The sequence below is a fragment of the Gorilla gorilla genome, chromosome 1, assembly GCF_029281585.2.
Source record: "Gorilla gorilla gorilla isolate KB3781 chromosome 1, NHGRI_mGorGor1-v2.1_pri, whole genome shotgun sequence".
In the NCBI taxonomy this organism is placed as follows: domain Eukaryota; kingdom Metazoa; phylum Chordata; class Mammalia; order Primates; family Hominidae; genus Gorilla; species Gorilla gorilla.
In genome coordinates this window covers 75,071,130-75,084,619 of record NC_073224.2, presented here as the reverse complement: position 1 = coordinate 75,084,619, position 13,490 = coordinate 75,071,130, and the positions used below count along the sequence as shown (strand labels likewise).

At 45.4% G+C, this 13,490-nt stretch overlaps 1 protein-coding gene across 1 annotated transcript in view; it reads left to right on the top strand.

Moving 5' to 3' along the window:
- Nucleotides 1–13,490, top strand: part of CACNA1E (calcium voltage-gated channel subunit alpha1 E) — a 497,630-nt gene that overhangs the window by 404,643 nt on the left and 79,497 nt on the right. Inside the window, exons 11-20 of the mRNA XM_063710329.1 lie at nt 1,273–1,326; nt 1,975–2,064; nt 3,014–3,223; nt 3,976–4,088; nt 5,664–5,776; nt 6,119–6,250; nt 6,696–6,768; nt 7,654–7,771; nt 10,364–10,431; nt 11,958–12,055. Coding sequence (XP_063566399.1) covers nt 1,273–1,326; nt 1,975–2,064; nt 3,014–3,223; nt 3,976–4,088; nt 5,664–5,776; nt 6,119–6,250; nt 6,696–6,768; nt 7,654–7,771; nt 10,364–10,431; nt 11,958–12,055 — 1,069 coding nt within the window. The remainder of the gene's footprint in view (nt 1–1,272; nt 1,327–1,974; nt 2,065–3,013; nt 3,224–3,975; nt 4,089–5,663; nt 5,777–6,118; nt 6,251–6,695; nt 6,769–7,653; nt 7,772–10,363; nt 10,432–11,957; nt 12,056–13,490) is intronic.

The window sequence follows — 13,490 nt, the reverse complement described above, 5'->3', positions numbered from 1 at the left end:
TACCTCAAATTAGCATAGACCCCACAGGTTAAAGGCTCGGTTCCACAGGACTGCCCCCACTTTAGATGGCAGCCAAAAGTGGGATCTCCAGGCAACCAACATATCTGCCTGGCTGACTACAAATCTGCGGTTCCTACAACCGTCCCCCTACTCCCCACTGGTTCAGTAATTTGTTAGAATGACTCACAGAACTTTGGAAAAACCATACTGTATTATAAAGGATACAACTCAGGAACAGCCCAATGGAAGAGGTATATAGGGCAGGGTATGGTGGTGGGGAGTGCAGAGCTTCATGTCCTCTCTGGGAACACCACCCTCCCAGCTCATTGATGTGTTTACCAACCCAGATGCCTCCTGAACCCCAACATGCTGAACCCCAACATTTAGCATGCCCATCATTACATAGGCATGCTCGATTAAACCATCGGCCATTGGCAATTAAGCTCATCTCTAGTGCCCCTCCTCCCTAGAAGTGGGAGTAGGGGGAGGCTGAAAGTTCTAGCCTCCAGTCCTGTGGCTGTTTGTTCTGGCTACAGGCTACCTCCTCTAACCTATCCAGGGCCCCTCTCTCCTCCATGAGTCATTTCATTAGCATATGAAAGACTGCCAGGAACCAGAGACAAAAACCAAATACTTTTTAAATTTTATCTTAGGGACAAATTCATGATTGGCCCAAGCCTCTTTGGCTCAGGCTCTGGTCAACCAACAAAGGATGGAAGCGATGGGGACAGGAGGAAACCCACAAGCACCCCTCCTGTCTCCAAGGACCTTTGGGCATCTTCCTCTGACTCCTCCTCAGAGACATAGAATAAAGCCCAAAACATGGGCTCAGCTCCTGAATGAGGGTGTAGATGTTATAACCCATGGCCACTGGCAAGAGAAGCTAAGGAAGCTGTTGCTGCTAGAAGTTCAAGGAGTTAGGAAAGACAGGAAGCTGGGTGGAATTAAAAACAGAAATGGAAATTTTTCATTCCTATCAAGGATTTTAGCCTCTTCCTCTCTTCTCACAGGTATCCTCCTGAACAGGAGTATCAGACACAGAGCCGATTGTTACCCCAAGCACCCCCTCCCCGAGGCTTCCTTTCTGTTCTCAGGAGCTCTCTGTGCACCCTCTGTGACACTTGCTTTCTTTCTGATGCTGGTGCCTGTGACAGGCTCTGAACTCTGCTCTCTCTCTGTTGCCCTGAGCTGAAGTTGTCCCTGAGGGATTTTCATCTTGCAGAATAATTTGGCATTTACAGATAATTTACCAAACCATTTGTTTCCATATAGAGGAAGTCATGCTCGCTGAAGAAAATAAAAATGCTGGAACATCCGCCTTAGAAGGTAAGGAAATGTTCTGATGCCTTATTCCAGTTGCATTTGCCCCTCTTAGGCGATGGCAATCTCTCTTGATCAAAAGGGGAGAAAGAAATGAAAGACGGTGTTCTGGGATTTGAAATGAGAGTCTTTCTGTCATAAAATCCCTCATGCTTTAAAATGAAGGGAATTGAGTCACAGATTTAAATGCCTTTTAAAGTGATGAAAATGAAACCCAAGAGTTGCTTTGTTCCAGGGCATGTGATTGATACTGAGCAAGGAAAAGGCCATCCTACAACCAATGCTATCTAAAGGGACCTTCTCTTAAAATGTGTGGGGATCACCTTGAGACCACTTTCATTACCAGGAAGTGGCATTGTAGATGAAGAGCCAGGACAGATGGATACGGAGTGCCTGTTTACCTCCTGCATTTAGATAGGCTCTAGCATGGCTTCCAGAGCTCTTGTTTTGCAGGAAGGTGCTGGTGAGCACAGCATTTGCGGTCCGGTAGACATCCTTGATTTCTGTTACCCTGGCTCATGTATTAAAGGCAGATAGATGCCTGTGTTACAGGGGCCTCACACAAGGCATCTTGCCTGCATTCCTCAAAATTTTGTCCAGAATGGTCTGGGTGTACTTGTGGTCTCTCACTGGTCTCCCCTTTCCCTGGTGCAGTGCTTCGAAGGGCAACCATCAAGAGGAGCCGGACAGAGGCCATGACTCGAGACTCCAGTGATGAGCACTGTGTTGATATCTCCTCTGTGGGTGAGTGGATCCAGTTAGATCTTTTACTGCTCTGAATCTCCCATGAAAAGGAAGATCCTGTCTTTTGAGAAGCACCACAAGGAGGGAAAGAATCCAAAGGGTCTAGAATTTAGGAATGTAATTAAGGAATCTAGATTACAATGATTTATTTAAAAACAAACAAACAAACAAAAGGACCTGGGGATGCTATTCACATGAAACATGGGATTTAGGGCTAAGAATCCAACCCAAGTTTTTCAGGTGTGGCAGATGTATTCCATTTGCAGAAGTATCCACCCTCTCCTGGGAGTGATGATGAGAACCCACTTTGGGACATTGTTCAAAGGATCCTGAGGACCTGTTGCTTCCAGGGACACGGATGTGAGATCTTGAAGCCATTTGCTTAACAACAGTAGCCCCCACCTACTTCCATCATGTGAAATTTAAACTAATTCTGATTGGCAATTATTTAACATTATGTGTTCCATCTCAGGTGCTCCTAGAGATTCTGGCTGATGGCAGGTTTTTCCTCCCCAGAAAAAGGGAAAGGTCTTGTTCCATCCTCAAAAGCAGAAGAGACTTACAAAGCTCATTGCTGTTTTGTGCCACCAGTGGTAGAAATATCACCAGTGTAGCAGAAGAATTCCAGTGCTTGAAGCTATTTTGAAAGGAAAGGGCAGAAAGAAGCCCAATCTGTTAAAAACATAAACACGATCCTATTAAGATTCAAGACACTGGTGTCCTGCCTGGAGAATCTTTCCATTTCTTAGGACTGAGAGTGCCCAGAGAGGAAAAACAGGGTCACTGCCTGTAGAAACTACTGAGCCCGTAAGATGGGGATTCCCCACACCTGCAATGTGGCAGTCACCTTGCCCTGGGACTAGAGCAGCCCATCTTGCCCTTCGAATGCTCCCTGGCCCGGACCACAGGATATTTTGCAGTCTCATTCTTCCTTACTTCTCCCCCTTAGGCACACCTCTGGCCCGAGCCAGTATCAAAAGTGCAAAGGTAGATGGGGTCTCTTATTTCCGGCACAAGGAAAGGCTTCTGCGCATCTCCATTCGCCACATGGTTAAATCCCAGGTGTTTTACTGGATTGTGCTGAGCCTTGTGGCACTCAACACTGCCTGTGTGGCCATTGTCCATCACAACCAGCCCCAGTGGCTCACCCACCTCCTCTGTAAGTAAAGCTTCTCTCTAAAGCCTCCTCTGCTGGTCCCCATGTGGGGCAGCTTGATGTGTGTGTGAATGCAAGACAGCAAAGCACCCTACTAGGAAAGGTTCTACCTCTTCACGCTGTGAGGGAGGCCACATCGTCCTCAAGGGGGCTGGAGTATCTCATGACTGTTTCCAGCTTTCATTCTTTAGGTAAACAGATCATTGTTGATGAATCAACAAGATAGCATAATGTTATACCTTTGGGTACCATAAAGCCTTCACTTCCTTTGTTAAGGAGGCTCAATGATCAGGAGTTTTGATCATTGAAATCCTGGGCAGGAAGTTCTCAGGGCAATGGAGATCTCAAATAGACCAGAAGAAGAGCTTATAGGTCAGCTCCAGATTAGACTGCCACTGGGTGTGAGTGAGGGTCAGGGGCCTGTCCCTGCCAGGCATGTAGGGAGGAATCCAGCTCTTTGATCAAAGCCATAGTAAGTCCTCTCTTTCCCCCTGAGGGCCCTCTACCATATAAAGACCAGTGACAGGCCTACCTATTGAAAGAGAGCAATGCTGATCTCTTGAGTGCACCTGGGACTCGGCCTGGGTCAGAGGGTACTCGGACATCATTAGGCTCTGTCCAGCCCTGGCCTGATGTGGCCACCGAATGTCCTGAGGTGTGTTGTTGTGAGATCCTCTGTAGGTGGGTGTGTTAGCTGAGAAGTGCATGAGCCCACCCCACATGTGGAACCAATGCTCTACTTTTAATACTTCCAGACTATGCAGAATTTCTGTTTCTGGGACTCTTCCTCTTGGAGATGTCCCTGAAGATGTATGGCATGGGGCCTCGCCTTTATTTTCACTCTTCATTCAACTGCTTTGATTTTGGGGTAAGTCCTCGGAAGCCTGCCCCTGCTCCTGCTTCGTGTTGATATGCCCTGGTTTTAGATAAGCAGCTTGCTCCTTACTCAGCATGAGGCACTGAAATCAGAATATGTAAAAGCGGAATAGATAAGATTAGCTAAAGGGAATTCAGAAGCGAGTGAATCCTTCCCATGCAGGGTTTGTTTGTTTTTCTGAGCTCTTTGATTTTCAATATTTTTATTAAAATGTAACACATACATTATAGAGGGTACACTTAAGTGTATAGCTCCATGAGAGTTTACAAAGCTACCCATAGCCAGAGTTTTGAACCACTTATTATCTTGGGGGAAGCCTGAAAAGGACAGAGGACTTGCTTTTAGAGGTGGTTCCATAGGAAAGAGAAGCTTATATATTTGTTTTTCTACTTCAGTTTAAAATTGGGATAATTATCTAGATAGACCCTCATTCAAACACACACACACACACACACACACACACACACACACACACACACACCCCCTTATATTAGCAAGTCCTCACAGAGAATATCTCAGTCAGCTGTTTACTTTCTACATAGTATGGATATCTAAATGTATACATTGTGCTAACACTTCAAGGTGCTTTCACGTATCTTTTATTTTTGTCCCCTGCCGCTTACAGGAGTCCTATGAACTACATTACATTTCAGGAGTTAGCCTTCCCATTTACACAAGAATAAATAGAAGCTACCGTGCCCAAGTTCATACACCCAGTTAGCAGCAGAACTGGGTCGCAGAACTTTGGGCTCCTGAACCACTTCTCTTTCTGCCAATCCCACTACTTTTTCTGCCAAAGCTTCAGTTAGGTGCTAAAGATTTTGAACACTTGCTAATCTACATTTTAACTTGGAACATATGGTTCTGAGTACGGGCAATTTTCAGGCATAACAGCTAGTGAGAGATCACTTTAACCTCAGTTTCTTTGTGTCCGTACCTTTCGGCATTGCTGTCAGGATTAATAGTTGTTGTTTCTCCTAGCACAATATCTAGAACATAGTGGACATTCGATAAATATATAATTAAAATAAAGGAAATAGAAATGTTAATCTGAAATTGCTGCATCTTGCAGCAATCAGATCCTACATCACCATGAACTGTCACATTGCGGGATGCAAGACCTCCATGACTGAAAGATATTTATTATATCAAGGACCGAAACGTTCTTGTTAGCACTAAATTTTAGGATGTTGAGAGAATGTAGACCTTCTCTGAGATTTCTGTATTGAGAAGCAACTTGTACTAATCAGTTTCCTTGGTTTGAGTACCACTCCTTTGTCAGAGCAGCAGAAGCAGCAACTGGCTGTTGTAGTTTTCACCAAGGACAGGAGTCAGTAAGCCAATCTACGGTGTGAAGGATTAAAGTTAGGAAGGGGATTGGAGAGCAATGGGAGAGAGGTGGCAGCTTCCCACATAGGTAGTTCTACTGAAGGTAGGGCTGGTGGGAGAGGAGAGTTTTTATTTCCCCACCCCCCACTGAGAGCTGTTGATGGTGTGCTGGGCGGTAGAATGCCCCCTCTTCTCCTCCTCCTCCTCCTCTCACTGTGGCTGGCATTGCCTCTCTAGGTCACAGTGGGCAGTATCTTTGAAGTGGTCTGGGCAATCTTCAGACCTGGTACGTCGTTTGGAATCAGTGTCTTGCGAGCCCTCCGGCTTCTAAGAATATTTAAAATAACCAAGTAAGTGATCAGAATTTGGACTTTTCCCAATGACTTTGAGAGTAGAATCTTTTTTCTGCCTTATATTTTCTTCCATCTTCTCTTTCCCCCTTAGGGGGAAAGTATCCCTTCCCTGCCCGACCCCTTTTCTATTCTTTAGCTCTTCCTTCTTCTCCAAAGATTAAACCAAAAATATCTATGGTGCCACATTCCCAAGGGGAGCAATAGGTTTCTGCCTGCTTTACTTCCTACAAATATACAAATGCAGCTTATTTCATAGACTACCAGGCATATGCTGAGCTGGGCTTGGTGGGTGACTTGGTATGCAGTGTTCACAGCTGTCACATTGTCTGGGTTTTGTAGGTATTGGGCTTCCCTACGGAATTTGGTGGTCTCCTTGATGAGCTCAATGAAGTCTATCATCAGTTTGCTTTTCCTCCTCTTCCTCTTCATCGTTGTCTTTGCTCTCCTAGGAATGCAGTTATTTGGAGGCAGGTAAGTGCCCAGAAACTTTCCATCCAAAGGAGGCTCAAAACCCAGTCGTAGCCTGTGTTGGGCTAGGGTCATTAACTCAATCACCATGTTACTATCCTGTCTGCCTTTGCCCATGGCCTGAATTAACCACTGAGTGAGTTCATATGTGGAGTAAACGTCTCTGCTTTTATTCCTTTCATGCTGTACAGGGTTCTCGTTCCGGGGACCCATTTCTTTGGTGCTGTCCCTGAAATGTGCAGCGTGGGCACATCCTTCAAAGTGCATAGTTTATCAGTAGTAGTCACTGTTACAGTCTTTGTAAGTTATGTGGAATGGGGAAAAAGTAGGGAAGATGGGGGTTGTAGAAGAAAGGAGAAAAGAAGTGATGAAAGGTGTGATCTTGGGGAATGGAAAACTTGGTATGTGAGATTTTCATTTCATTATTTTCTCTAATTTTGTTTTTCAGGTTTAACTTTAATGATGGGACTCCTTCAGCAAATTTTGATACCTTCCCTGCAGCCATCATGACCGTGTTCCAGGTATGAGGCCAGCTGACGGTTCACAAGTGCTGCATGGGGTCCCTTGGACTGCACACTGCAAGACAAGGATGAGTTTCAGGATAATTCTGCTTTTCCTTTCCAGGCTCCTCCCAGGGGATTGAGGCACTCTTTCTAGTTGAGCGGTCATTACTACAATAATCCCTAGAACTTCTGTGGCTTTGTTCTTACCAATAGTAAGAGAGCTCTGTTGGGACCATCTCACTGTCCTTCTCTCACACCTGTGAGTTTGCAGGAGACACTGAGTCTGAGGCATTCAGCCAAGAATCACATCTATGGTTTTCTGAAATCTAGGGGCATCTTCTAACCCATTTAATGAGGTATCCATTAAATGGTGTTTATTTAACAAGGTCTCTTTTCTATCCCTACTCCCCACAAAACTCAACCGTTTAAATCATGGGGAAAACTCAAAATCAATAGTGTCTTAGGCCTAAAGGAAAATACTGTTTGGCCAGAATCTGAGGTTGGACCACAACCCAAGTTTCCTGAACTGCAGCCCACAAGGCTCTTTCCAATCATGCTGCTCTTCCAGACCCTGTATCTGGGCAGCTCTGAGGACAGTTAGGTAATGACCAGACCACCTGATCTGTGTCATTTCCACAAGGACCTTGCAAAACTGGAGGTGGGAGACACTCTGTAGTTGGAGGAACAGAACCTTTCCCTTTGATGCTCTCCTTCCATTTTCAATGCCTAAAATTCTTTTCCATACGAAAAGAAAGTTTAGGATTATTTATGGAAATGACTTTTTTTTTTTTTTAACTCCCTGGCAAGATGCAAAAGACCCAGGCCCAGAATTTGCCCTTGGCATTCGCCCTATTTTCTCCTCCAGCCCAGGTTTCTGATACGCCTGTCATTTGCTTTGTGTAGATCCTGACGGGTGAGGACTGGAATGAGGTGATGTACAATGGGATCCGCTCCCAGGGCGGGGTCAGCTCAGGCATGTGGTCTGCCATCTACTTCATTGTGCTCACCTTGTTTGGCAACTGTATCCTTTTTAAGATGCACCTCCTCAAGCTGCCTGCCTTCCTGGACCAGCATTTGAGGAGGCATTGGTGGTGGTGGTGCTAGAGCTTGGGTTGGTGGGACAGGGGCGTGGACATTGTTTGGTGTACTAAAGTAAATAAGGATCCTGATCTGAAGGACTTTATGTACTAGTTGGGTAAAGAATACAAACATAAACAAGATAGAGTATTATCCAAATCTGTCGTGTATGCAAAGAATAACATAGGAGGCTGTTACACTGAATGGTTGGAGGTACTATGAGCTGGGGAACATTAGACAAAGCAGAGATCACTGTAGGCTGAAAGAGGCACATTATACCACTAATGAATTAATTACATGCTAATGTAGAACAGAGCCTGCCACATAGTAAGATCCCAAAAAATTAGTGTTAGGATTAATGCTATTACTGCTAATTATGGCAAATATGTATTGTATTTGGGCTATACGTGAGACCTTAAACTAAGTGCTTCATAGGCACTATTTCATCTAATCCTTACAAGACAGAGAAAAAAATATCTCGAGTAAAATAACTACTAAATTGTAAAGGGAGACTAAAGTCCAGTTCCATCTAACTCCAGTGCCCTATCCAATCACAAGATCTAGAACAGGAGATTTAGGTTTTAATCCCAGCAACTCTGTGTATCAGCTGTGTGGCCTTGGGAAAGTTGCTTAATCACTCCAAGCTTCTATTTTTTACAACTGAAAGGAGAATAATAATATTTATCTCCTTTGTTCATGGTGAATACTAAATGAGATAATTTATTTGCATGTGATTTATAATTACAAACTTCTATACAACTGTTAGATGCTTTTGGGGAGTTGGGTTGGCCGTGAATTGGGATTAGTAGAACAGAAAGGCAGAACCATGGGACGCAGGTGTATTTTTGCATTTTCCATAGTTTCATAGAGAAGACATGCTGTTTTACGTTTTCTGCCCTGAAAACATCTAGAGGTTGGGACAGACTAGAAGCTCAATATGAGAAACTCATGAAAAGAACACTAGGCAGTAAGTCACAGACATGGAAGCTCCATGTGTCCCAATGGCACCATCATTTTCCTGATATTCTGGGGGTAGTCAGAGCTGGGCTTTGATGCTAGAACAGTTCTATGTTCCACAACACATAGGCTTTGAAGAGAGTTGGAAATTGAGACTTCAGGCACTAGAGTATGGCATAGGAATAGATTTCATAGTGAATCATGTCTGCTGTGTGACATTTTGTTAAATGAAATGTGGAACCCTTCAGGACCCTCGCAAGAAGAATGGGAGAAGTTAGCATCTCATTATTGGGAGATACTCAGTAACAGGGGCTCTGGAATCTCATTCTTTTTGTCGTTAAGGACAGAATGGTGTGACGCCCATTGGTCTAGGTAGGATTCAATTCCAGCCTCCCAGAATGGGGAGATGAGCTCCCATACTGAGCTCCCTACACATCTCGTTCAGTGATTCTCTTAGTTGTTATTGCTATGGGTAGAGGCCACAGCTGTCTAAAGACCTTTTGAATGTGGCTGAACAAACTCAAAGTGCTTTTTCTGTTCCCTTACTCATCAACAATTAATGCAGAAGACTTCTGTAACCAAATGCGTGGGTTTTTTTACTCACCAACAAGCAAGCACTCCGGCAGCGGATACTAATTGGTGTCCTCTAATTCAATTCTGACGCTATCTACCTGGAGATAGCATCAGATCCCACAGGTCGACGGCTCAATCCCCAAGACTGCCCCTGCCTTACGATGACAATTGCATGCCTCAGGTTACTTTACCTGTGTTTTGAAGGCTATAATTCGGGGTTCCCACAACCCCCTTCCTGGGTTTGGTTAATTTGCTAGAATGGCTCACGGAACTCAGGAAAACACATTTACTGGTTTATTATAAAGGATATTACAAAGGATGCAGTTGAAGAGGGGCAGAGGGAAAGGCATGGGGGATGGGCACAGAACTTTCATATCCTCTCCGGGAGTGCCAGTCTCCAGGAACCTCCGCATGTTCAGCTATCCAGAAGCTCTCCGAACCCTGTCCTTTTGGATCGTTATGGAGTCTTCATTACATAGGCATGATTGATTAAGCCATTGGTCATTGGTGATCAACTTAACCTTCAGCCCCTCACCCCTCCCCAGGGGTTGTGGGGGTAGGGCTGAAAGTTCCAACTCTCTAATCATGCCTTGGTTTGGTGACCAGCCCCCATCCAGAAGCTACCTAGGGGCTACCAGATAACACTTTGGAGTTTCTAAGGATTTAAAGAGTTGTATGCCAGGAAACACAGTTAAAGACCAAATAATTTTTCACAGTATCGTAATTTTCCTCACCCCATCTGGCCCCCAGATGGTTTGATTCAAGTATTTCTTTATCCTGGGTAAAGAGATGATATGCAGAAGGAAGGAAGAAATATCCTCTTTCTCCTTTCAACAGAGTTGTACAACATCTCCCTCTCTGTTCTCACAGCCCCTGCTTAAGTGACTCTTCAGGGTAGCTTCTGTTCCTGTTAGTGTCCCAGGCAGGAAAGATTATCAGGTGGCCTCTCAGCTTTGCTGAAGACTTTTGCTTTTCTTATTTGCCCATCCTTAATTCATCACCCCAGACACGCTACTGAATGTGTTCTTGGCTATCGCTGTGGATAATCTCGCCAATGCCCAGGAACTGACCAAGGTAAGCATTGTTTTCTGGGGATCTGATGTTTCTCTAGTGCCATTGGGTACCCTTTGGCGTTTGGAACTCTCTCCCAAAGTCTACATTGTCTGACAGGCCTGCCAGGAAGGCCCTTTCTGGAAACTTCTGGACAGTTGGAGAGCCACACACCCATGACGGAAGGCTGGTTCACTTTTATTGAGTTTGGTGAGCCTCAACCTAGCCCAGGGGGCTTCAAGGAACACAGAAAATAACATCTTAATTTCTATGAGCCCTCAAAGGAGTCTTTTCCAGGATCATCATGGAGAGTCAAGAAAATTCTAAAGCCCTGGTTTTAAGTTCCACCTCTGCTACTGCAACCTATGGCTGTGTGACCTGAATCACATGACTTAACCCTTTTGGGTTTTGGTGGGAGAAAGATCAGGGCCATCACAGTTCCTGGGCTATGGCTGTTGGGATATTCCAGTAGGCAAGGGTCATTTTGGGGAAATTTCAATGAAGCCAGATACTAAATTTCTCACAGAACTGTTCCCTTCTTTTCTCTGATTAATTTCCCCAGTGTGGGGAGGTAATATTAACAGCAGTGGGATGGTCTACAGAGATGAGTAAAAACCCTTCTCTTCACAGAGGGTGCCAATTTGGTTTTGGGCAGAGGTGCATAGCATCCTGCTGACATTTCTGAGCTTCTTCCGTGCATTCTCTGATGATCTTTCTACATCCTTGAGGGTCTTCTTATCTGCATATATGGTAGGAAGAATACCAGCTTTAGTAGCTGAGAAACTGGGCCTGAGTCCCACACCTGCCATTGGCTGTGTTGGCTTTGCTTGGACTCCTGATCTCTATTAGCATTGGTTTCTTCATGCATGAGACAGGAATGCCATATCTGCATTGTGTACCTTACAGGATTACTGTGAGGATCAAGTAAAATAACGTCTGTGAAAACCATAGCATGCTCTGAAGATGTATGTGCTCTTATTAGCCCTAGTCATTTTACCTGAGCTGGTTTTCCTTGGGTTCATCACATAGAGGGGACACTTGCAGGAATGCTGCTGAAGGGATGAGATCTTGGCCTAAGCACCCACTTAGCTGTGCAGAGAAGACACTACAACGGGGCACTCAGCCTCAGCACTTTTACTTGGCGGGGTCCTTGCCTGGAAGGCCCCTGCTCCATCACTTCCAGACACTGTAGGACATCTGAGAAGTGTCAGCTCCTGCCACTGACCTCCACAGCCATAGCCAGCTCCACTGAGGGCTAGGGGTTGGGGTAGACTTCTCCTGGTTCTCATGAGCAGCCTGTGGATGGCTCCAGGATGGAGACAAGGATTGCTGGCCACGCTGGAGCTGTGAGACTGCTGACTCCCAAGGGGCCTGGCCTCTGGCCATCAGAAGTCTCTGAGCCAACCTAACATCTCGCTGCCTTGTTTATCCTCTTCCTATGTCTTCCTCACTTCACTTGGTATTCAGAACTCCTCCTTAGGAGAGCAGCCAAGGGAAGCTACTCTCCTTCCTGGGGATCCCAGGCAAAACCATCTCTGCTTTGTGTCTAGGATGAACAGGAGGAAGAAGAGGCCTTCAACCAGAAACATGCACTGCAGAAGGCCAAGGAGGTCAGCCCGATGTCTGCACCCAACATGCCTTCGATCGAGTGAGTCAGCTGCCCCCTTCACTGATCCCTGAGCTCCTGTGCTAACAGCCAATTCATCAACTCACAGAACTATTGGTTATAGGAGTGTACCTACTCCATGCTGGGAACTGTTCCTGAGAATACAGCAGTGAGCAAGACAGAGTCTGTTTTCATGGAACTGTTATTTCAGTGAGTGAGATAGATAATAAACATGCACATCATCTCAGATAGTGACAGGTGCTATAAGTAAATGAAACAGGGTCCTATGGTGGAGAAGTACAGGAGCTGGGTGGGAGCAGCTTATGCCAAGCCAGAAGGGATTCTCTGAAGGGGAGCTGTTTAAGCCGAGACCTAAGTGTGTAGATGACAGTCATGTGACATTTTGAAGGAAGAGTGTTCCCCAGCAAGGTTCAGTGTGACTGCTGTGTAATTAATGAGGGGAAATAGAGAAAGGGCCAGGGAAGGGGCAGGGGCCAACTCTGAGGTCCTTAAAGTCCAGGTGGAAGAGTTTAGCTTTTATTCTAGCTGAAATCACAAGAGGACTTCAAGTGGAAGGATGAATAGGATATGATTTACACTTTTAAAAAGGTCACTCTGTTCTATGGAGCATAATGGACTGTAGGGGCCAGAGTGGAGGCAGGGAAAGAGTCTGCTCTCAGAGTAAAGTAGGTGAGAGGTAATGGGGGTTTAGACTAGGGTGGGGGAAATGAAGGAGATGAGTAATCCCATTCAGTCGGTAGTTTGGAGAGAGAGCCAATAGGATGAGCTCATGGATTAAATGTGGCAGGGGTGAGGATGAATATAAGGGAAGAAACAAAAATTGATCCCAGGTTTTAAGGTTTTGTGGACTAAGCAACGGGTTGGGGAGTGGTGGTAGTTACTGTATCCCTGGAAACTGTTGGAAATCTAAAGTTCATTTTGAGATACTTCTAAGGCATCCAAGTGTTGAACTGGCTATTGGTTACCTGCATCTGGAGCTCAGAAAAGTCAGAATTAAAACAATGATTGGGGAAGGTTATTCGCATTTAGATGGTATTTAAGTCATTAGTATGGGTCAGATGACCCAGAGACCCAGCTGCTGAGGACAGAGGCTGACAGCGCTCCTCCTGCTTGAGAGGAGAAACCAGCTAAGGAGAGCAAGGGAGTGCAGCCGGGAGGCAAGAGAAAGAACAGGAGGCATAGTGTGCTGGAAACCTGTGAAGGAAAACTGCAGGAAGGAGGAGTGGGTGCCGGTGCTACCTACTGTAGAAAAATCACATACAATGAGGAACAGAAAAGGGACCACTGCATATGGCAAAATGAAAGCTGTTAGTGACCTTACAAGAGCCATTTTCGTGGCCAGGTTGGAACAGAACCCAGTTGAAGTGGACTAGGGAGAGAACAGGATATGATAAAGGAGAGTGGTGAGTCCACTGCTTCAGGGATCTAGCCTGGACCTGTGGTAGAGCTACAGGTA